General features: G+C 41.8%; 1 protein-coding gene across 17 annotated transcripts in view; it reads right to left on the bottom strand.

The window, feature by feature from the left end:
• Positions 1-24,410, bottom strand: part of SH3PXD2A (SH3 and PX domains 2A) — a 260,873-nt gene that overhangs the window by 14,112 nt on the left and 222,351 nt on the right. For 16 of the 17 annotated variants that reach the window (XM_083505057.1, XM_083505058.1, XM_083505059.1 and 13 more), the window contains 5 exons: positions 23,725-23,808; positions 10,131-10,248; positions 3,749-4,083; positions 2,064-2,113; positions 29-148 (listed from right to left, as the gene is read on the bottom strand). In XM_083505057.1, the coding sequence (XP_083361183.1) occupies positions 29-148; positions 2,064-2,113; positions 3,749-4,083; positions 10,131-10,248; positions 23,725-23,808 (707 nt within the window). The remainder of the gene's footprint in view (positions 1-28; positions 149-2,063; positions 2,114-3,748; positions 4,084-10,130; positions 10,249-23,724; positions 23,809-24,410) is intronic. The other variant, XM_083505052.1, reaches the window with a different exon arrangement.

Here is a 24,410-nt window from a genome sequence, read left to right as displayed (position 1 = left end):
CACTCATTGTTTCCCTTTCTAGGCTTACCTCCGCCTTTTGTCCCCCATGAAAGCTGATCCCATCAGATATACAAGACTGGAACTCTGCAATGGTGTAGTATTCAACTTCCACTGATGGTGGTTCTGGAGGTTTAGGCAGCTGGAATCCCTGCAGTGAGAAAAAGCAATAAGTAGAGCAGTTAAAAGTGGCAATAGGGTGCAGAGGGAAAGAGGGGAAATAAAGGTTTTATTTTATTTTAAGAAAGCTGCTTGCATTTTAAGCAAGGAAGTGAGATGAATAAACGTCAGCCCAGATATTAAAAGCTCATAACGCATTGCATCAGGGGTAGCTAGGATGTGGCCCTCCAGATATTGCTGGACTACAATTTCCATCAGATCCAGTGACATGGCCAATCGCCAAGGATAATGGGAACTGTAGTCCAGCTATCCCTTAAACCTGGTGGCCAATCAAGGGGAATGGGTGTTACCAGTCCAGAGACGCAGCTATCAGTCAGTTTTAAACTTCCTCAATTCAAATACATTAGTGAGATTTCCACTTCCTATGGAATGGGAAGAAGATGAAAACCCTTGAAGCAGGAATACCTGCTGCTGTGCTGCCATCTCCATTCCCTGTTTTTAAATGACTGGATAATGTGGATGGATGCACAGCAGCTTAAAACTCACAAGTCTTGAACAACTTAAAAATATTAAGTGGAAATTGCTTCATAGTAGAAATCCTACTCCTGCCAACCTAGCAGTTTGAAAGCCCGTCAAAGTGCAAGTAGATAAATAGGTACCGCCGCTCTGGCGGGAAGGTAAACGGCATTTCTGTGCGCTGCTCTGGTTCGCCAGAAGCGGCTTAGTCATGCTGGCCACATGACCCGAAAGCTGTACGCGGCTCCCTCGGCCAGTAAAGCGAGATGAGCGCTGCAAACCCAGAGTCAGCCACGACTGGACCTAATGGTCAGGGGTCCTTTACCTTAGAAATCCTACAGCAGAGGTGGCTAGGTTTTGGGTTGGTTTTTTTTACATTAAGGGCAACACTGATAATTCACCTCAGTAATAGTTATAATCACTCAAGCAAGATTATAAGACCTGAGGGAGGTAGAACGCAGAGAAAACATTCAAATACACACAATGAAATAATCTATATTCAACCCAACCTTTTAACTATTGCTTAAACCATTTTGACAGTGTATATTTCTTCTCCCACCTTTTTTGTGAAGGGGAAAAAGGGCAGATGAGAGAAACAGGATGAAGAGCCTTTCTTCATCGGATAGTTTATATTTGTCTAGATTAAATGCTTTACAAAATGGCATGCCACTGGAATGAGCAAATCCAGGCCTGCATTTGATAGAGGTGGGTGTAGCAGGAAAATAGGTATTTTAAGGACAAACTTGGTCTAGTACATTAAAAGAAGTGGAAGCTTGCACGTACATATTCACACTATAACCTATATATGGTACAACTCAAAATGAAGAGACAGGAGTATGTGAGGGATGGACTAAAACTCAGTTCTGTAATACAGCTGTAGCTCATGGATCACTAATAGCTCCAAACAACTTTTGACAAGTTAGAAAGGCTACATCCACAACGTATATTTAAGGTACTCGGATATCACTTTTTAAAATCCGCTTCTTTCCCCCCAAGAATCTTGGAAACTGAAGTTTTTAAGTGTGCTAAGAGTTTTTGGAGATCCCCTCAATGAGCTACTATTCTGGGAGTGGTTTAACAATCTATCATTCTTCCCAGGAAACTCTGGAAACTGTAGCTCTGTGAAGGGAATAGGGGCCTCCTAATAACTCTCAGTACCCTTATTAAACTACACTTCCCATGATTTTTTGGGAGAAGCAATGACCATTTAAAATGGTATCATAGTGCTTTAAATGTATGGTGTGGATGTGGCCAAAGACAATATAAAAGTAGTACATGCACAACTGGGAAAACAAAAGAGGGTAACTCTTCCCACTTTCTTTCTTCCTGTTCCACTGGGACCTGAGTGCAACAGATTAAGAGGTGTTGCATTTGTGCAAAGTTAAATATTTGCAAGTGCTATTGGAAGTATAAAAGAAATTGGCACTCACCAAACTAGATTCTCTTCTTGGGGGAGGTCTGGTTCTTAGATTTGGAGAACCTAGTGAGAGAAGAAATATTCCATATTTAAACAGAACAGGCACATGCACATCCAAGCTTCAATGTTCTGCCAGCAATTAAAATAAAAATTAATGTGTCCAAGAAAAATAAAATAATTTATTACAATAATTTAATAACAATTTTTAAGGCACAAAGCCTTCCTGGGCACCTTATGTTTTTAAACAAAATACAAATAACATACTTATGAAAACCAACAGAGCAGCAAAGTGAGCATAAAAACAGGACTGACAACTCTCCAAGACTCCCACAAGCTCCAGATGTTTTAGATTACAACTTGTGCTGGCTGGGGCTGATGGGAGTTGGGGTCCAAAACAACTGGAGGGTACCAGGTTGGCAAAGGCTTGTCTACAAGCACCTAGAGGTCTAGACAAATTATAAGGTCTTCACCTGCCCCCACCCCAAAAGGGTTACCATGTGCTGAAGCCAGAACTGATCTGCTTTATCTGAGACACGGGAGAAGAATAATTAAAACAGATGATTCTTTTAATCTTGCCAAATTATGTTGGATGGAACTGATGGTGGGGGCAAGGTGCAAAGAAGTCAAAATAAAACCAGTGGGTTTTTGGAGTTAAGCCAACATAGTATGGGAATTTTGTCTTGTTTTTTATGATGCCCAGAAAGATGGCATGGCTATTCACAACAATGGAGCTCCTTTCATGTGATCTTTGCATGCAGAGAGGGGGACAAGATCACCATATGGCCCCTGTCTCCATTCTGCACACCTTCAAGTAAGAACTGTATGGAGCCTATGAAAACAGAGCTGTAAATACAGATGACTCTCTCCATGGCTTTTGAAACCCTGACAGGATTCTACTTCTGTGGGCTCTGTTCTGACCTTCACGTGACTGTACTGAAGCAGAGCTTGCTGCCATGATTCCATGCCCCCTCTTCAATCACTCTAGATGTGAACAACTGAAAAACCCATGTGCTAATATAGAAATCTAGACTTTTAGGAGCAGTTCACCAGAAGGGGGCGTCAGATGTCTTCCCAAAAGATGAGTCTATGTAGGAATCATGTCACATTCAGGATCATAGCAATCAATCACAGACCGGTGGTTGTCAGACTTTTTGCAGACAAACATCAGCCAAGGGGCCTAGCCAGGTGTAGCCTGCACTCCATATTAATATTCCACTCTGCCCTGCAAGACTTGCTATCATATGCATTCATCTATCTATCCTACCTCCTCCTTTGTATATTTCTTGTGCCAACTCCATTTTCACAGACCACTCGTTTCAATCACAGTTTTTAATGGCTTAATTGGTATAATCATATAACTTTAAATTCACCCATTTTCTAGATTTAAGAATGAGCTGGGGCCCCATATGTTGTTGGATGACATTTCCTATCATTCCTGACCATTTGGCAAGATGACCATGGATAATGGGAGTTTGAGTCCAACAACTTTTGAGAGCCCAAGATAAAAGCACCACCCATCACCCTTGATCACTGGGCCATGCTGGCTGGGGCTGATGGGAGATGTAGTCCCCTAAACATCTGAAGAACATCTGAGGAAGCTGCTCTCAACTAGTATTTTCCTCAATCCATCAGAAGTTGTTGACCCTTCCAACCTGCCCCAGCAGTAAATAAACAGCTAGGAGTCTACTATGGCCTTACTTATTTGAGCTCTTTGTGGCGCAATCCGTGCTATGGCTGGAGAACCCTGTGCCAATTTTGAAACCTGTTTGTCTTGAGTCATCATGGCATTGCCATTAGAATCATTGCATAAGATGGGCAAGCTTATTTCCTTCTTGGTGATGTGGGATTCTGCTGTTTCAATTTCTGACTGGGTTTCCTTGTCACTAGAGGATTTCTTATTCAACAGGTTGCTGATCTCCATGATGTTTCCTATAATTTCCACTGGCCCCGTCAAGTTCTTTTTCCTTGATGGAAGGTCATCTTTTGCTTTCTTCAGGTACGAGGCTGGGGCCCAGCCCTCTTTGCCTAAATACCTAGAAATAGAAAACGCAAATATATTCAGTTTTCTGTGCCTCAAAATCTGACATGGTGTTGCAGGATGATGTACAGGAATAGGATTAGAATCCCCACGCACACCTTAAAATGCATGCAAAAAAAACCCTACTAATGGAAAGTGACTATAACCACATAGTTGCCAGTCAGTGCTGTAATACTGAAATGAAGCAGAGATTATAAGCCTGTGGTCCTCTAGCTATGGTTAAACTCCAAATCCCATCAGCCCTAGCTGCATAGCAACTGGTAAGTGTGCTCCAAGAATCCTACTTTGGAAATACAAAACCCAATAGCTGCTGGATCCTGGATGCTTCCAGGCAGTCCTTAATTTGCAAACAGGTCATTGAGATATCACTAAATGGGTAGTTAGAGAAGGGGTTTTTAGATTTGGGGATATTCCCTGGAAAGGGAAAAATGGGGGATGGGTTGGCACTTTTATGCCAACAATTCCATGTGGACATTGAAAGGGGGGGAAGCATGCAAGGGGAACACTGATGCCCATCTGGAAGCACCCCCAGCATTGGGGGAGCTAACCCAATAATAAAGTTTACTTTGAATCAGGGCTCACAAGGACTTAAAACCAGATGGAGTTACAAATGCCATGGGCTTAGTTGCAGAAATATAACCTACTCCTCTGTAATATTCTTCCTTCCCCTTTTGCCCCTCTAGCAACTTTAGTTAAAGAGTACTCACAATTCCAGGTCTCTCAAACACAGAAGACATCCAAAAGATGTCTTTCTCAAAAAACATGGGAGAAAAAGTCTTAAGGCTGTTACTGGCATGCAGTCCAGGTTTTGCCACTTCCATTCTGGATAACTGAGCATGGGAGCAGCATGGGAAAGTCACTTCCACCACACTCTACAACTGTCATGGGGAGTCCTCTCGCAGCCCTCCAATGGCAGCAGTGAGCAATGGGATCACTTCACTGCCGCTGAGCAAAGCTTTCGGGACTAGGGGCTGAGAGAAAATAGAACTTGAGGAAGTGAGAAACTGCCTACTGGAAGAAACAAGGCTTAACATGAGATTCTTTTCTTCAAATGGCTCATACTTTTACTCGCTCAACAACTCTGAGAGGAGGACAGCAATGTGACTGGTTAGTCAAATGAGTGCACTCTTAATTCTCTCCCCTCCTTTTGGGAGTCTGAATGAGCACAGCAGGGGAGAAAAACAAAGCCTTTGATTATTGCAGTGACTATTAATACAAGATTCTTTGACCACTCCCCCCTTGTCATCAAGGTAGGCACACCCCATGGCTGAGGCTCCTCCCCTGAGCCTCAATGGATCACAGCCATGTAGAGCCAATGCAGCAGCTCAGATTTAATTCTGAAGCTCTGCAGGCATCTTCCCACATCAGCTTTAAAGGAAGAAAAATGTGATTTGCAGAAAGATAAGCAAATCAGAGTAGTGGCCTTGATGCCAAACAGTTTAAAATAAGGTTACCACATTTTTTTCAATGGATCCGGGGATACTTTTCGACTTCAATGGATTTTGTATGGGGACTGATTTGTAAATCCGGGGATGTCTGGTAACCTAAGTTTAAAACAGCATTGCACTTAAGGAGCAATAGGGGCAGATGATTGGGGGCCAGGCACAAAAGATCCAGCTACCCCCAGACAATCCTGCTCCTAGGAGCTTTACATATGTGTAATCACAACATAGAAGCCTAGCTCAGCACACAAAAATAGAGAAGTGCTTGGAGTTAGTTGCATCTAAGGACAAGCTCCACGATTAACTCTCATATGCCTATGCAAGTAGGCACAGGAGTTCTGAGCAAGATAAAAAGGTCTCTGGCTTTGCCAAAATTGGGTAGCAGCAAATTCATAGGGGTTAAGTTTATCAGTGCTGTGAGCCATGATGTCTATACTGTGTCTGCACAGTTGGATGCAGTATGCTCCTGAATGCCAGTTGCTGCAAACCGCAGGAGGGAAGAATGCGACTGCACTTAGGTCCTGCTTGTGGGCTTCCCATGGGCACCTAGTTGGCCACTGTGAGAACAGCATGCTGGACTGCAAAGGCCACTGGCCTGATCCAGGAGGCTTATTCTTATGTGCTTACACTCTTGCATTCAGATTTCATAGATGCACTAGTTCCCTTGCATAGCACAACCCTAAGACTGGCCCAGGAACTTGTTCCATTCTACGTGATCAAAAAATTGCAGCAAAAATGCAAGCCAAACAAACTCTTGCAGCAAGTATCAAGGTTTATCCACCGAAGCAGTTTCTTGCTTTTTGTCCCTATAACAGTAATAGTTTTAACCCCCACTTTTAAATAGGGTGCAGTCATTTCATTAAGCCAGAGGTGCCAGCTTTCAAGGGCAATGGGGGGGGGGGTGTCAGGAGAAGCCAGGGGCAGAGTTGAATACAGCGGCAGCACAGCTTCAATGGCAGGCCACTCCTCCTCCTCCTGCCACCACTAGCCGTGTGTGTGTGTGTGTGTGTGTGTGTGTGTGTGTGTGTGTGCTTCAAACCTCCTTCCCTTGCACAGCTGCAGCAGGAGAAGCAGACGTCCCCTGATTCTCGTCCCCCGTGAGTTGTATTCTCATCCCCCATGAGTTGCATTAAGCACATTATCTGACAGGCTATTTGCTTGCACAGTTTCCCATTGCTGTGGAAGACAACAGTTCAATTAAGAGTTTAGGGTTAGAACAGTAACCACTTGTGAACCTTCTCAACATTCATAATACTGTAAAGGAAAATGGAGCAGGGGAGGGAGGACAACATTCAGATGCACTGGAGAGTGGAATGCAACAAGAAGGTGGTAATATATTAGAAGTGGCTACACTGCAATTCCAAAAAAGTTTTTTAAATGCTGAATGAAAAGTTAGCATCCAAACTGTAACAACACTGGGGGGGGGGAAAGGGGGGGGAGGCCTCCATTTGTCTGAGCGTTTTCTTCCCTGTTAACATCTGCTTTCCAGCTCCAGAATACTGGAATTACTCCAGAGGGAAGGAAACCAGGAAGGGAAAAAGCAGGGGAGGGGGAAGTAAGAATCAGTACAGAACCATGTATTTTGGAAACTATTATTTAAGGAGGTGAACATTAAAGACTTTAACGTGGAACTTATTACCTAATTATTAGTGCTTATCTTATTCTTGTGACACATACGTCATTATGATTATGCATTCTTGCAAGCATTTTTTGTGTGGCAAAAGTTCTGATAGCTGTAATAGTCCCACTTTGGTTTATTGAGCATTTATTCTGATTTGCTTGCAGCGTTGTTTATAAATCTTTCCATTAATCATTCGGTCACCCTACACTTTTGAGTGCATTTCCCCATCACCTTCATTATTAGGGCCCCCTGAGAGTCAGAGGGCCCCAGGTATGTGCACCAACATGTACACCTACATCCTATGGATTTAGATGGGGGCATTTTTCAAGTGGACTGCATCTGCTGTTCTGATGTTGCTGTTACAAGCATGACATTCTTAATCACAGTTCAGAACCAGCCTAAGCACTATATCTTATCTTTCATTCATTCTTGCCTTCAACTTGATTCATAACAGAGGAGAAAGAAAAAGCAAATTAGGAAATCCCTGTTTCATATGCAAGGACTCTTGTTATTGTGGACCAAAACCACATTCTTCCATGAAAGGCTGCCATGCCTTAGGTAGATATATTGGCAATGAAGTCTGCAGCTTCTGGTCAGCTATCCACTGTCTAGGAAAATCAGGTTTGTTAACCATAGCATTGTAGTGGATCCCATCTAAACATGCACAATGGAGATAAGTCTTGCCATGGACAGTTGGGGTGGGACCAGTAGGGAGCCAGTGTGGTGAAGTGGTTAAGAGCGGTAGACTCGTAATCTGGGGAACCGGGTTCGCGTCTCTGCTCCTCCACATGCAGCTGCAGGGTGACCTTGGGCTAGTCACACTTCTCTGAAGTCTCTCAGCCCCACTCACCTCACAGTGTGTTTGTTGTGGGGGAGGAAGGGAAAGGAGAACGTTAGCCACTTTGAGACTCCTTCGGGTAGTGATAAAACTCTTCTTCTTCTTCTTCTTCTTCTTCTTCTTCTTCTTCTTCTTCTTCTTCTTCTTCTTCTTCTTCTTCTTCTGATAATCCCCAAGCTTCCTCTGCTACATAAGGATGAATACTTCCTAGGCTTTTTAAAGGCCTTCTAGTTTGGCTTCAGCCTAGACTGAATCTCTGTGAGCATGCATCAGCAAAGATAGCTTTTCTCTGCATGTGCAGAATGAGAAGAGTCTCCGACATGCAAGGTGCCTTCGTCCAACTATGAAATAATCCCAAACAGCCAACACCAGGAGGCAGAGAAACTGAGCCAGGGGCAGGGGCTCTAGCCTGCTTTCATTTATGCCTTCCCCATTTGCACAAAATGTAAACACTGCTAAAAATTAGAGGCTTTGGTCTCCCTCTTCAATGAAAATACTGAAGACTGCAAGAGATTCTAGGCCCCTGCAGACCTTAAGATAAAAGGAAGGCTGGCAGTGACCAGAAAAAAACTTTTAAAAACAAAAAGGGAATTCAGCAATAACATCAGGGGGAGTTTGTGATATTGTTCCTCCTTCTGCAAAGAACTGTGCACTCTGCTCCTGAACCCTTGGCTTTGGATTAAAGTCCCGTGGATGATTTAAAAAGGGAAGAATGTAGAGCTGACAATGGGCCAGCTATTCCCTGCTCATCAGTTGGAAATCTTCTCCCCTTCTATCGGCTTTCATTTGTTATTGATGGGAGAGTTAATCAGGAAGATGCAACAGCGAACATGTTTATAGAACACATAGAACTCTGTGTGGTTCCATTATTCATAGCTCCAGTGCCTTAAAGATGGCCAGACTACAAAGCAAATGACAAACTATGAAAAATATATGTTTCACATGCAAAAGGAAGTGAGCAATAAGGGGTAGATTCATAGTATCCCAGGGTGGGGTGGGATCACCAGAGTTACCTAAAAGAACTCCTTATAATGTGGCAGGATCCACAGATTTGTACCCTCCCTTTGATGGTTGTTTATAAAGCCACATAAGGAGCAGAATTCCACATCTTCTTTAGGGAACCTGTACCTTTGTCCAACCATTCTTTCAATTACGACAATCCTTTGGCCTCTTACATGAAAGTGAGCCCCATTAAATTCAGTAGGATTTGCTTCCAATATATATCTGACTGCTGCAGTTAAACTTGAATGGCTTTATACACATTGCATCTTTCATCCCTCTCCTATCACCAAGCAACAGGAGTCTATTATGCTGAGCACTGCAAAGACATACTGCTTACGTGGCATTTAATGTTTCTGGAGCTGTGCCAGTTTTTTTTTTTAAAAAAAGAAAATCCAGTTTATGCTTGAAATTAGTCGTTTAAGGGCACCAGAAGAGAAAATTAGACTGCTCCCCCCCCCCCGCCAGCGGTTAAAGGGATACTTGCTTTACAGGCCAAAGTGTAGCACCACAGAGACCTAACACACCACTGCTTCCTCATGACTTCCCTAAAACGTTTCTTCTAAAATAGTCTATCAGCTATTTTTGCAAATAAACAAACACAAAAGCAAAACAAGGTTATTCATTGACCAACACATATTAACAAGTATGTGAGCTGTTGCTGTCATATAACTTGTGTTGTAGTGACGCACGCACACAACGGTAACAACTTTCCAAAGTTATCAAACATCACACCTGCTGACATTAATCCTATGCAACTTGTCCTACAGTGCTCAGCAGGTCTTACTCAAAGGAAAATGTCCATAGGATTGCAAACTGGGAGACCCTAGTGGCTCACCTCAATCATTAATGAAGAGAACAACCACCCACGAGAGAAGATTTGGATTTTTTTCCAACTTGAAGGACACACATATCCCCCAGAAGCCTTTTTCCTCCCCGCACCCGTTTCTATATATTGTACTTCATTATTTTAACTACATATTCAATATAATTTTAAGTAGCTTTGTACAACTTGACCAGCATTTTTGTTTTCAATATGCTGAGGTCCTTTCTTAGATACAAGCAACTTGTGAGATGCCGTGTTCACAAGGCTAGTAAGCAAAAGGCCTGCCAACACCAGAATGATTTAATTAAACCTTTACCTTATGTACCACCATCCTTCCAGGTTCTTCTGAATGACCTCCACAGTGACTCCTTTGTCAAACCCGATTTCATCCTTCCCCTGGCTGGTGTATGACTGGATTGTGACATATTTCTCTTCTAGCAAAGAAAGAGAGGGCAACATCAGTTAAGATCAAAACTGGCCCCAGCTGTTGCTCTTTCCTGATTGCTATTCAAAATGATTTCGCAGCAATTAAAATGTGGCAGCATTGCAGAGGTGGAGTCTTGCTTGTGAGGCCCTGTACCTATTAGCTAAGCATGCCTGTATCAGCTCCTCGCCACCGCCCTGCGCCGTCAATGCCAACAAATGAGACAGGGTCCCTGAGGAGGGGTCTCCCCCATCTCCTACATATGGTATTGACAAAAATCAAGCTCTCTGCCAGAGTAGCAAAGCATCACTGGAGGAACTTGCTCCAGCTGGCTCCATTTAGCACACACATGGTTATGTTAAACATTGCATTACTGGAATCTGAATGCTGAAGCTGGAGTGGGACCAATACTACTCCAGCTCGAAGGAATGGACTGACCTATCATCTTCACACTCCTAGAAATAATACAAGTTTGCAGCACCAAGCTGCCAGTATTTGTTTTTTTCATGATTAGATCATATTGTACCTCCCCTAACTCCACTCCAAACCTCAGTGCTCCCAAGAGAAAGGCAAGTGTCACTTTCTAAGCATCTTCCTAAAAAATCAACGTCGTTAATTCAGTGCTAGAAGTCCCGTTTTATCCACCCACCACAGGTTATTAAGTCTTTGCAAAGCCATGGAATCACAAAGCACTTTAGCTAACTGTGCACTTGCTATGAACTTTACCCAACTCTACACTAGGTCACAGTTGGGGGACCTGTGGCACTCCAGATGTGATTAGAGTCCCAACTCTCATCAGCCCCAGCTAGCACTTACTGATGGGAGTTGTAGTCCAACAACATCTGCAGGGCCACAAGCTCCCCAACTCAAGCCACAACCACCTCCTTCCAAAACAAGAGTCAGGAAAAGAAAATGCCTCCAAAGTACCCAGAAACTCTCATCTGCATATTAAAATGCTAGCTAATTACATAAGCAAAGTTTCAAATTGACATTTCAGTGAATTTGGAAGACCTCTTGGGATAACAGATCATGTAAAAGACTCACCAATCAATGACTTTTCCACACTAAAGTCAACTCCTCCTTTAATTTTACAGTTGGTGCAACATTCACACTACTCTCCTGTCCAGTACCAGTTTCATAATCTTTCATTTGTTTATTTTCCAGACTGGGACATAGCAGGGTGGTGGGTTTTTTTTAATCTGAATGGCAGCCCCACAGACAGCTATCATGTGAGCAGCATACAGAATCCAGAGACTAAAGAGAGGGGAAATGATCACAAAATGATGTGCTATTTCTTTATGTGTGTTTGGGGAACTGATAGGGAGTCTTGTTGCTATTTTCCACAATGCATGAACTCTCTTGTGCTTGAGGATTACAGTAGGGAAATATTCTGTTTCAAAATAAGTAAGTAAATGTTTAAATTGTTCACAGAATGGAAGAGATGGGGTTGCATTGCTTATCATTGGGTAGTTGCTTGTGCCATTCTGTTGAAGTCTCCCTACCCAACCCCACATGGGAGTCTGACTACCCATATCCTGCTATTTGATGTTCAGGAGCAAGGGGAGTTTATCCAAAGCAATATACAGTGGTACCTCGCAAGACGAATGCCTTGCAAGACAAAAAACTCGCTAGATGAAAGGTTTTTCCGTTTTCGATTTGCCTCGCAAGACGAATTTCCCTATGGGCTTGTTTCGCAAGACGAAAACGTCTCACAACTTTGTTTCCTTTGTCTAAAAACAAAGACATGTTTTGTTTATAAAGTTAATTTATTTTCCCTTCAATTTTTGAACTACTCTTTACAGTATGTGTGACTTTAAAGAGCAGTTAATAAACTGTTGTTGTACCAAATTTGGCTTTGTTTGGACTTTTTTTGACCATAGGAACGCATTAATTGATTTTCAATGCATTCCTATGGGATTTCATGATTCGCAAGACAAAAAATTCGCTAGACAACAAAACTTGCGGAACGAATTAATTTCGTCTTGCGGGGCACCACTGTATTGACTGCGGTATATTAGTCCAGGATTCTCATCACAGACATACCACTTTAACCAAGATAGTGGTGAAAATGCTTCTCATGCAAATGCAAGGATTTTATTGGCAGAAAAGATAGCCATTTATGCTGTCAGCCTAACCATACACTTGGAATTGCAGAAACAGAGGGGAGAGGAGGCCTCATGGAAACATTTGTTCCAAGATATCTGAAGAAGTGTGCATGCACATGAAAGCTCATACCAAGAACTAACTTAGTTGGTCTTTAAGGTGCTACTGGAAGGAATTTTTTTATTTTGATATTTGGAGAATGAAGAACCCTCTGGGAAGAGAGGGAACTTTCTTCTCTGAGGCTAAAATGACATGGACAAGAATTGACCAAATCTGGGTAACCAGGGGATTGGCTCCGAAGTTCAGTAAAGTGGAGATTTGCCCCAAAACTTGTTCTGACCATAATGCTGTGAAGATGGAAATGAAATTGACGCCAATTGGTTCCTTTAGATGGAGGATGAACGATACTTTGTTCAGGAATGAAGAGGTGACCAAGAAGGCCCAAAAAACTCTAAGAGACTATTTCGAGATAAACATGAATACTACAGTGGAAAAAAGAGTAATTTGGGACGCAAGCAAAGCGGTTAAGAGAGGATTCCTAATACAACAGAATGCAATAAAGAAGAGAACTCAGAATGAAAAAAAGGATAAAATCCTGGGGAAAATAAAGGAAGGAGAGAAGAAACTGAGAGTAAAACCAAAGTCACAGGAGATCCTGAAAGAGATAAAGTTATACCAAGTGCAATACACAAAGCTGATGAATCAGGAAATAGAATGGAAGATTAAACAGATGAGGCAAAAGACATTTGAATAGGCAAATAAGTGTAGAAAATTGTTGGCCTGGCAAATGAAAAAAAGACAAAAACTCAATACTATTACGAATTTGGAAGTGGAAGGAAAGAATAAACAGAACCCAGTGGAGATCAGGAAGTGTTTTCAGAGGTATTTCAAACAACTTTATACACAGGAGAAGCAGAATAAAATGGACATTGATCGATTTCTGAAAATAAATGGACTACACAAAATCTCTCAGGAAAAACAGCTAATGTTGAATTACAAAATAACGGATCAGGAGGTGGAAGGGGCCATCCAGAACATGCAATTAGGTAAATCTCCAGGACCAGATGGTTTGACTTCAAGATATTACAGATCTTTGAAAGAATGGTTAATACAACCATTGAAGGAAGCCTGCAATGAAATATTGGAAGGGAGAAAGGCACCAGAGTCGTGGAAGGAAGCTTACATTACACTTATACTGAAAACAGAGACTGAAAAGACACAGCTCAAGAACTACCGCCCCATATCGCTGCTTAATGTGGATTACAAATTTTTTGCAGATATTTTGGCTAAAAGATTAAAAAAGGTGTTAGTAGAAGAAATTCATAAAGACCAAGCGGGCTTTCTCCCGGGCAGACATTTGTCTGACAACATGAGGAATATAATTAATATTCTAGAAAAACTAAGGCAGTCTTGATATTTGTGAATGCAGAGAAAGCCTTTGGCAACATTTCTTGGAGTTTTATGAAGAAGAATCTACAGGGGATGGGGGTAGGTCAAGGTTTTGAAAATGGTATAGGTGCAATTTATTCAGAACAAAAGGCAAAATTAATTGTGAACAATGTAGTGACAGAAGAGTTTAAGATTGAGAAAGGGACACGACAAGGTTGCCCAATTTCTCCATTGCTCTTTATATCGGTCCTTGAGGTTTTGTTAAATATGATCAGAAAGGACCAAGATGTTAAAGGTATACAAGTGGGAGCTAAACAGTACAAACTGAAAGCATTTGCTGATGACTTAGTATTGACTCTACAGGTGCCAGAATTTAGTACTAAAAGGGTATTGGAACTGATTCAAGAATTCAGACAGGTAGCAGGTTTTAAGTTGAACAAGATGAAAACTAAGGTTTTAGAGAAAAACTTAACTGTGAATGAGAGAGAGAAGTTTCAGGAGGAGACAGGACTAACATTGGTTAAGAAAGTGAAATATTTAGGAGTTAACATGACTGCCAAAAATGTGAATTTATTTAAGGATAATTATGAAAAATGTTGGATTGAAGTGAAAAAGGATTTAGAAATATGGACAAATTTGAAGTTATCATTGTTAGGCCGAATTGCTGTGATAAAAATGAATGTGTTGCCAAGGATGTTGTTTTTGTTTCAAACATTGCAAATTTTGGATAAGATGGATTGTTTCAAGAAGTGGCAGAAAGATATTTCCAGATTTGTTTGGCAGGGCAAGAAGCCTCAAATAAAATTTAAGATATTAACTGATGCCAAAGAAAGAGGTGGATTTGCCCTGCCAGACCTTAAACTTTATTATGAATCAGCTGCTTTTTGCTGGCTGAGAGAATGGCTGCTTCTTGAAAACACTGACATGTTGGATCTAGAAGGTTTCAATAATGCATTTGGCTGGCATGCATATTTGTGGTACGATAAGGTAAAAGCACATAAGGTGTTTAAAAATCATATTGTTAGAAAAGCATTGTTTAATGTTTGGATAAGATATAAGGATTTGTTAGAAAAGAAAACCCCAAGATGGTTGTCACCAATGGAAGCGAAGACACAGAAAAAACTCAATATGGAGGCCAAATGGCTGAAATACTGGGAAATTCTGGAACAAGATGGAGACAGAATAAAATTGCAGAGCTTTGAAAAATTGAAAAACAAAGTGCGAGATTGGCTCCATTATTACCAAATAATGGAGGCATACAAATTGGACAAAAAAGTTGGTTTCCAGGTGGAAAAATCAAAATTGGAAACAGAATTGTTAGATCTAAAAATCAAGAATTTGTCAAGAATGTATAACTTGCTGTTGAAATGGAACACTCAGGATGAAACGGTGAAATCAGCTATGATTAAATGGGCACAAGATGTTGGACATAACATAATGATGGCTGACTGGGAACAGTTATGGACCACAGGTATGAAATGCACGGCATGTAATGCCCTAAAAGAAAATTTAATGAAAATGATTTATAGGTGGTACATGACACCAGTCAAGCTTGCAAAAAATTACCATTTGCCCGACAATAAATGTTGGAAATGTAATGAGACTGAAGGTACATTCTTTCACCTTTGGTGGACATGCCCAAGGATTAAGACATTCTGGGAGATGATTTATAACGAAATGAAAAAGATATTCAAATATACTTTCCTGAAGAAACTAGAGGCCTTTCTCCTGGGCATGGTCGGCCAATTGGTGCCAAAGAAGGATAGAACTTTTTTTATGTATGCAACAACAGCAGCAAGAATACTCATCGTGAAGTATTGGAAGACACAAGATTTACCCACCAGGGAAGAATGGCAGATGAAGTTGATGGACTATATGGAACTGGCGGAAATGACGGGCAGAATCCGAGACCAGGGAGAAGAGTTGGTGGAAGAAGACTGGAAAAAGTTTAAAGACTATTTACAGAAATACTGTAAAATTAATGAATGTTAGAAAAATGTTGGAATGAAGTTATATGGCTTTAGTAGAAATGTTATAAGGAATTAAGTATAAATAGATTAATAGAGTATAAAGGAAAAAATAAGGTTAGAATGTGTTAAGATAATTATAGGATAGAAAACAGAGGAAGATGGAAAGGAATTGCTGAAACAATTAACAGAAGTGGAATACAAAAAGGGAGGTGTGAGGAGGTCGTTGAAATAAGTGAATGAAAGATAAGATATTGAAATTGTTTGATGTGTTTTAAACTATTTTTGTTTTGTTTTGTTAGTTTAATGTGTTAGTGTTATGTAGTGTTTTTGTATTGTATTGTATTGTTCATTTTTTTTGTAGTGTTTAAATTGTTGGAAAAGTAATAAATATTATTTTATAAAAAATAAAAAAAATAAACAGAAAGAAAAAGGCTCCCTGCTATCTGGTGCAGACTGATCCCACCTTATCAGTTAATTGAAGGCTGGTGTCCAGAATATAATGTAATATAAGGTTGTTTGCCAGAATTCCCTAGATCCTAGGCCAGTTCACACATTATGGTAACTATCTGGGTTGGAACTCAGTTGCATCAACAGCAGTCTGTGTGGAAACACACTGAAATATAAATAATTGATTTCCAATCGTACAACTGAATGGTTGAAATTCCTTCCTAATTTGCACAGCAGTAGGTCTGAATTATAGTGTGGTATCATCAGTTCAACTTAAGGACTGGATATAGCTTGAGGAGCTCTGAAAAGATTATTGGCCAGCTATGAAGTTTTACACACACATTTAAGAAGGCAGGCAGAGGAGATAACAGCAATTCAACAGGGCCATTTTTGCTCCCTGCTCCGGATGCTGATGACATTCAATCTGAATATGCTGTTATCAGCATTAGCCTGTGGCTCAACTGGCACTGAGAAAACTTGAAAGCCTCTGCAGAGAGAGCCATACTTCATTTTTTGTTTTCTGGAGATGTTGGCAAGGGACACGACTGCAACACACTCCAACAAAACCACAGCCTTGTTTCATTAGGATTACAGTACTGCTTTTGGACTCTTTATCACACTTAGGACATGCTGAGCCATCAAAAACAAAAAGCAAATAAACTACATCACACAATAGGAGAAATTGCATTCCTTTGTGGGGAGACGCAGTCATCACCAAGAACTCAGACTTTTAAGGGATAGCTGAACCACAGAGCTGAACTGGTGTAGTCATGCCCTCTTTTGTGCTAACGGCAGGGGGGTAGAAACTGTCTAAGATAATTGTCACACCCCAATTAAACTATATTTCCTAAGTTTCTTCAGTGCAGTGGGGAGAAAGCTTTTTAACCACAAGGGCAATAGGTGGCAGAGGAAAGGACCAGACCCTGAGGTGGGCAGAACCAGCTTTGCCTTTACTCAGGGCTTTTTTTCAGCCAGAACTCAGATGGGTCCCATTGCCATTCTAAGAACAAGGGAGGTGTTTGTGGCAAGTTCAAGCACCTTTTTCTAGGAAAACAGCACTGCCTTTACTCCACCTTACTCTTAAACACAAACACACACCTCTCTTGAACCCTGTCCCCTTGATCACCTTGAAACTACAGGAAAGGTGAATGGCTGATCAGCAGCAAAAGTGGATGGGGCCCTCTGGGGCCCAGAGAGTGTCTAGGTGCCCACCCACATGTATTTTAGAGGAAGCCGTGACAGTTAAAAGTGTTTTATTGGTTGAAAGTGTAAATATGCCATTAGAAAAGGTCTATATTTTAAGCCCATATATGTTATAGTAGTACAGTGGCTGTGGATGAAACTGATCTGTGCAGGTACTTTGCCCTATCATTTCCTGCACTGTTATGGCAGCTGCACCATGGAATGGTGCCTGCCAAATCCATGTGCAAGCAGCTACCACCATACTATGGTATGGGCCTAACTTTGAATTGCTGGGAAAACAGTATGCAGCCATATCTTTCTGTTTGTTAACTCAGTTTCAGAATCATGCAACAATTCCTTATCTTTCTACAGGTCTTCAACTGCTCAGAGCCCACCTAAGGGGACTCGTTAACAGCCATATTATTTTAAGGCTTTGGAGGTGAAAATATTAAACTGCTAGGCAAAGGATTTCAATGAGATTTGCACTTGACTTTAGATAATGCAATAAGCACAGGCTAGCAAGTGACTTCAGAAACCTCAGCTACACCCCCTCATAGCTAAAACATGCTGAAAAAGTATCCCACTGTGACTATCATAATGAGACAATAAACTAACATCTAAACCCACATATTTATGATTTAAGAGTCATAAAGGGGGTGACATCACTACGCAATCAAAGCTCTGCTTTGTGCATCTTGCACATTAAAGCTTCTTTCTTCTTTCTTTAAAAGGCTCCTGCTGCAACAGTTCCAAGAAATAGCACCTCTGCTTTTATTGAGGCAAATGAGAGTGCAGTGGTGCCTCGCAAGATGAAAAGAATCCATTCCGCGAGTCTCTTCGTCTTGCGGTTTTTTCGTCTTGCGAAGCAAGCCCATTAGCGGATTAGCGCTATTAGCGGCTTAGCGGGCTTAGCAGATCAGCTGATAAGTGGTTTAGCGGCTTAGTGGATCAGCTGATAAGCGGCTCAGCTGTTAAGCGGCTTAGCGGCTTAGGATCAGCTGTTAAGCGGCTTAGCGGCTTGGGAAAAAGGGGGGGGAACCCCGCAGGAACTCGCAAGACATTTTCGTCTTGCGAAGCAAGCCCATAGGAAATTCGTTTTGCGAAGCACCTCCAAAACGGAAAACCCTTTCGTCTAGCGGATTTTCCGTCTTGCGAGGCATTCGTCTTGCGGGGCACCACTGTGTAAGTATTGCATAAAATGAATGAAAACTTTGGAAACACCACCAATGAAGAAGCAGTAGAAGTATTAATGCCTTGTGCTTCCTGTCCCTGGAATGTATGAAACACAATCCGTGCATCTCTTTCACCCAGGAAATGCTCAAGTTATGATGTTTAATTCTATGTAATGAACACACCCAGCTGACAAATGTCAAAGGGGGACTGCTGCATTTACAGGTTCTGCAAAAGATTCAGACATTTCTAATAAGGCTCAGTTTTGAAGCCAAATTTGCAAACGTCAAGCAGCTGAAGCTTTGCCCATTACAGACTCTACTTTCCAAAGGGTTGCTATTATTTGTTGTTAGGGTTTTTGGGGGGTGTAAAGCCATCCAAAGTTGAACATGGGTCTTTCTGAAATATTTTATTTGTTCATTTAAGATGACAAAAGTAAGGCAGAAGAAGAACGAAGGAGAAAAAGAGTGTTGTCAGATTAAACCCCTACGGATATTAGAGCCCTGGTTATAGATTTGTTTTGCTGTGCTATTTTTAAGCCTTCTGTGCTGCAACAGGAAGCTATCATTAAAGTTTCCCTTTGCAGAGTGCTTTCGCAGCAAAATATTATAGCATTTCCCAAATTACACTCATTTGGTTTCCTTACAGTGGTGGAAAAAGGGAGACCACAAACACACACACACACACACACACACACACAAATGCACACACACACAGTTTATAAATTAAGCTGGCACTCCTTTGAGCATGGGTCCGCTTGTAACCCCAAAAGCAATTTGCGACAGTCTTCAGCTGAGGCTAACCGTAGAAAAAATTACAATATCAAATGTATGCAAGTCGGCATTTATGGGAAACAGCAATGAAATGTTATCATTCAGAAGAATGACTAGTGTTGTATCCAGCTGACCAAGGAGGGTTTAAAAGGGGTCCAAGTAAGATAGTATGCAATTCAGTTTTCAGAAAAACCTAAAGTGGACAATATGTGGTCTCTTAAGTTTTGTGAGCCATTTCTTGTTTGATATTTTGGTGTGAAGGCAAAAGAGATCACTTCTTTCAAATGAAATAAGTTAGTGGACTATAACAATCAATATTCTCTCCCATGTGATATTTCTTGCACCTGTTTTTAAACATTGCATACTATATTTCTAGATTAATCATCTTTTTTAGAAGCAGCTGTGGAAAATAAAGCTATTTCAAGACAGTGCGCAAACCATTGCAAGCGAGGTCAGTTTCCTCACTTCAATTAATGTTAAAGTCCAACCATCCTTTGTGTTAGAAAGATCTCTGGTTGTTAGAAGACACAAACACGCACAACTATGCCACCTACAGATTACTTACTCTGACACACTACTGCTGTATAATACCATTGAAACCTACAAGATTACTACTCCCTCCAGACGGTGTTCCAGGGATTGTGCCAAAGTTAGCCAAGTTCAATTTTTCTCCTTCTTAAATCTGCATGTCTGAGACGTTGTGCACTCACAAAACAGCTGCCATGTGGCTTCTGCAAGTTGGTCCCTGTGGCAGCTGCTTCAACACAACTTCTTATGCAGGGATCAAGCAATTTCTCATTGAACAGGATTAACAACTTTTGAGCCTTCCAGAAACATGGAGGAAGATCTCTCAATTTGTGGTTGCTTGATACAAATGTCTTGGTGGTGGTTTTCTCAATGCAAGAGAAGCAATTAAAAACAGCCCTTTCTTGACGGATGTTTTACCAGCAAAGGTAACTCTTTGAGAAAAACGGCTTGCATGGTAATCAGCTAAGTTTTACTGAGAGTAGACCCATTGAAATTAATTGGCAAAACTTAGCCATGTTCATTTATTTCAATGGTTCTACTCTTGTGTAAAACTTGGTTGAAACTCCTTGTGTTTCCACGTATCTGAACTGAATGGCAAATGAAAATAATTATCTACAAGCTCAAGGGATGGATGTTCTCTGTTTTTTTCCTTTTCTCATTTTTTTTTTCCAATTTTAAAAACTGCACAAGCGTTCATATGCAGTTTTGTACACATTTCTTCCAACACATATTTTTGTGTGCATTTTTATTTGATATCCACATATGAAAAATGAGAGGACAGTGGTGTTCCCGCTTTGCGTACTTACTTGTGAAGTGTGGATTGGAATTGCCTTAGAAAGGAAGCAAATGACTCTCTCCCCTCTTCCCTGATCTGATCCATGATCTGATTATGGATGAGGAGGCTGATCTGGCATGTATCACTGAAACTTGAGGGGGTGAACAGGGTGGAATCAATCTCACCCAGTTGTGCCCACCTGGGTACTCAGTGCAGCATCAGGCCAGATTTGAGGATTGGGGAGGGGGAGTTGCTATGGTCTATAGATTCTCTCTCTCCAGGCTCTCTGTCCAGTTGGGGGGCAGGAATCTAGAGTGTGTGTTCCGGGCACTGGGCAATTGGGACAGATTAGGGATTCTGCAGGTTTACCGCCCACCTTGCTGCCCATCAGTCTCCCTGGCTGAGCTGACAGAGCTGGTCTCGGAGGTGGATCCCCACCTGTGGAATGCTCTCCCCAGGGAAGTTTGCCTGCCGCCTTCACTATACCCTTTACGTGCCAGGCAGAAACATTCCTTTTTAACCAGGCCTTTGGTTGATTTGATTGACATCCTATGCCCTTTTAAAATGTGTTTTTTTTGGGGGGGAGGGGTTATTGGGTTGCTCTTATTTTGATTATATATTTTGTGGTTTTATATTTTGTTTTGGGAACTGCCCTGAGGCCTCCGGGTATAGGGCGGTATATAAATTCTAATACGGTGGTACCTCGGTTTAAGAACTTAATTCGTTCTGAAGGTTCCTTCTTAATCTGAAACTGTTCTTAACCTGAGGTACCACTTTAGCTAGTGGGGCCTGCTGCCGCCTCCGCTGCGCAATTTCTGTTCTCATCCTGAAGCAAAGTTCTTAACCCAATGTACTATTTCTGGGTTAGCGGAGTCTGTAACCTGAAGTGTCTGTAACCCGAGGTACCGCTATAATTATAATATCTGTACAAGATACACCTTTCAGTTTCTTGAGACTGAGGTGAGATGCAAGTAGAACTGTCACACAATTTCCAGTGACTAAGTCGCCTTCTGTGACACAGGAAGGGCCACAGCTCAGTGACAGGGCATCAGCATTGCATGCAGAAGATCCCAGGTTCAATCCCTGAAATCCCTAGTAAGGCTAGGATAGAACCCTGCCTGAAATCCTGGAAAGCTGCTGCCAGTCAGTGTAGACTACACTGAGGTAGATGGTACATGGTCTGCTCAGCATAGGATGCCTTATTACATTTCTAAGGGCTGAGGCAGGGAAAGCTATCCCAAACGTTTAATTTGTGTCTCTCTGTGTATCAGCTGTGGGACATCACTGTGTGACCTGATCCAACTTTGAAACACTGGGAGCAGAGGCATGCAGTCTGGGGAATTATCTAATTAAGGCTCCTAAGCAACATGCAATAGCTCAAAATCTTCCAAACCACGGAAGAATTCTCCATAAAAATACTTTCCCTTCAGTCAGCAGTCTCTTTCACGCCATCTCCCTTTGCCTCCTCTGAACCCCCTTGTTCAAATAACCTCTGTCAGGACAAAGTCACTCCATGCCTGAGAACTGAGATAATCTAATAATGTTAAGTTTTAGAGCATTTTCACATAAGACAAATCCCCACTAACAGTCTCTCACAACCCGGTGCCTTGAACTACAACTCCAATCAGTTTGCTAGGCCAAAATGTCTGGAGGCACCAGGTTTGGGAAGCCTTGTTTACTACCAGTTCAGAGAAGTTCTTGTGGCAACTGGCGCTCCAAATGATAGTAAATCAGTAACTTCAAGCCTGAAAAATGTGCAGTCTCTGAGACGGCCACCTTCCCAAGGGATAGTGTAAGACCCAAGGAGTGGCCTACAAATTTCACGATTCTCAGAAAGAATTAAGGAGATTTCACCACATCCCTAGGCCTCACTCTCCTCTCTTTATGTGCAGCCCAGCTCTGGCAAATGAACAGGGTAGCGTTCTTCCCAACAGGCTGTAAATCAGGAGCATCAGATGTTCCCAGGAAGGTTTACAGTTTTTGTAAACGTTTCCAGTAAGAAGTGGCTTAGAGTCAGGAAAGGCAAAAGTCATTACAAGGACCTCTCTTCTGTGTAGAAAACAGTATGTTCCCCTACATGTGTGCTATGCCATATGAAGAGTACACAACTACTTTCACATGCATGAAATGCCCAGCTTGGTGTTATCGTCCCGTTGTATTTATATGCAGCAGAACCACTGACACATGCCGTGACAGCCTCCTGTGTCATTTGGTATAAGTATACCGCTGTTCTGGTAGTCTGCAACAGGAAGCATGTAGCATTCTTTGCAGTGCTCAGGTTCTGCCCCCACCCTTCATGGGAAGCTTTTAATATTTGATGTTTCATTGTATTTTTACATTCTGTTGGAAGCTGCCCAGAGTGGCTGCGGCAACCCAGTCAGACGAGAAGGGTACTAATAAATATTATTACTATTACTATTATTACTACTATGCTACATACCGGTCAATGGATCAGGGTTGGCTACCAACTCTGAGCTCTGCAGTGGGGGGCAGGAGCGAGGGTGGGATATGGCATTGGCGGGGGGGGGGAGGAAGAATTTAATTTCATGATTTAACTTCATCCACCAACCTAATCCTCAACCTTCAAGACACTATTAGGGGCTACAGTCAACACCCTCTTTAAACAGATTTCTAAAACATTCCTTTGCGCAACCATTCTCAACTATGAACTTAATTTCTTGGCTCACACTATCAGCCTACTTACTTTATGTTTTAGGTACATTCCCTTCCCTCCCCATGGTCACAATAACTACTCACAGAAAATAATCAAGAATGAAAGAGCCATATTTACATCAAATACAAAAACTGATCAAATTGGCCTTTTCCTGCCTTCCCTTTTTCGGTCACCTTAAGGACCTTCAGAAGTGGTGCACAGATTAAGAGATGTGAAGAGTTGCTTGTGAAAGCATATAGTGTCTGCAGGGCTGATTTTTGCTATTGGCTCCCATCTGAACATGCTCAGCAGGTAGCACACCTAAATGCCATCTAATTTTGCTGCAAGCAGGCTTGTTTCTACCGCAGAGAAGACAAGACCCAATAAAATGCAATACACCCGCCAGCAATCTGTAGCAATGTTGAATGGCAAGAGAAGCAGCAGCAGCCACCAGCATGTACATCCTTCAAAGGACCATGTCCCAGAAGTTATTCACCTCGACTCTGCTGCCTGTTGACCATCCCTCCCAGTGTCCATCGCCGGTCCAGGCGTCTCAGGTGTGCCTTGCGTCTCTTAGAAACTATTTTGGAAAATGGATGAGAACATAAAAAAGGAAAGAAAGAAAAATAAAATGTGATGGGTGGGTGGGTGGGGTGGGAACCAAACTCAACGTAAAACATGGTAACAATAAGGACTAGTCTTGTGTTAGCGAGGATGAGATGTAATAATACATTCAGATTAGTTTACAAGAAGTGATAAAATAAGAAACTACCTGAGGCCCAGGCACAAACAGGCTTTCTCATGGTTCTTCGTTTAGTGGACATAAAATCATACTAAATAATAACAGTAATGGGTTGTATGTATCCAGAATTTTGGGAAGTCTTAAGAAATAGACATCAATAATATCACAGCACCTTTGCTTAGAATGCAGGGTGTTTGGAGCATTTTTTATGACATCTTTGTGGCACAGGAACATTCAGAGCCTTTGCCAAAGTTGGAGCCTGTTCCTTAGATGACTCTGTACGAGCAGAGGGGAGGTCCAAATCTGTACCATGCAGGATGGAACCTTTAAAGAGGCCTCTACAATCCGATGTACACCAATTACACCACTGGCTTGCTCCCATCAGCCCCAGCCAGCATAGCCAATGATAAAAGATATCCAAAAACATCAGTAGGGCAATG

The sequence above is a fragment of the Podarcis liolepis genome, assembly GCF_965112155.1.
Source record: "Podarcis liolepis genome assembly, chromosome: 5".
Taxonomy (NCBI): Eukaryota; Metazoa; Chordata; class Lepidosauria; order Squamata; family Lacertidae; genus Podarcis; species Podarcis liolepis.
Note: the sequence above shows the minus strand (reverse complement) of the source record. Positions and strands in the feature narration are given on the sequence as shown.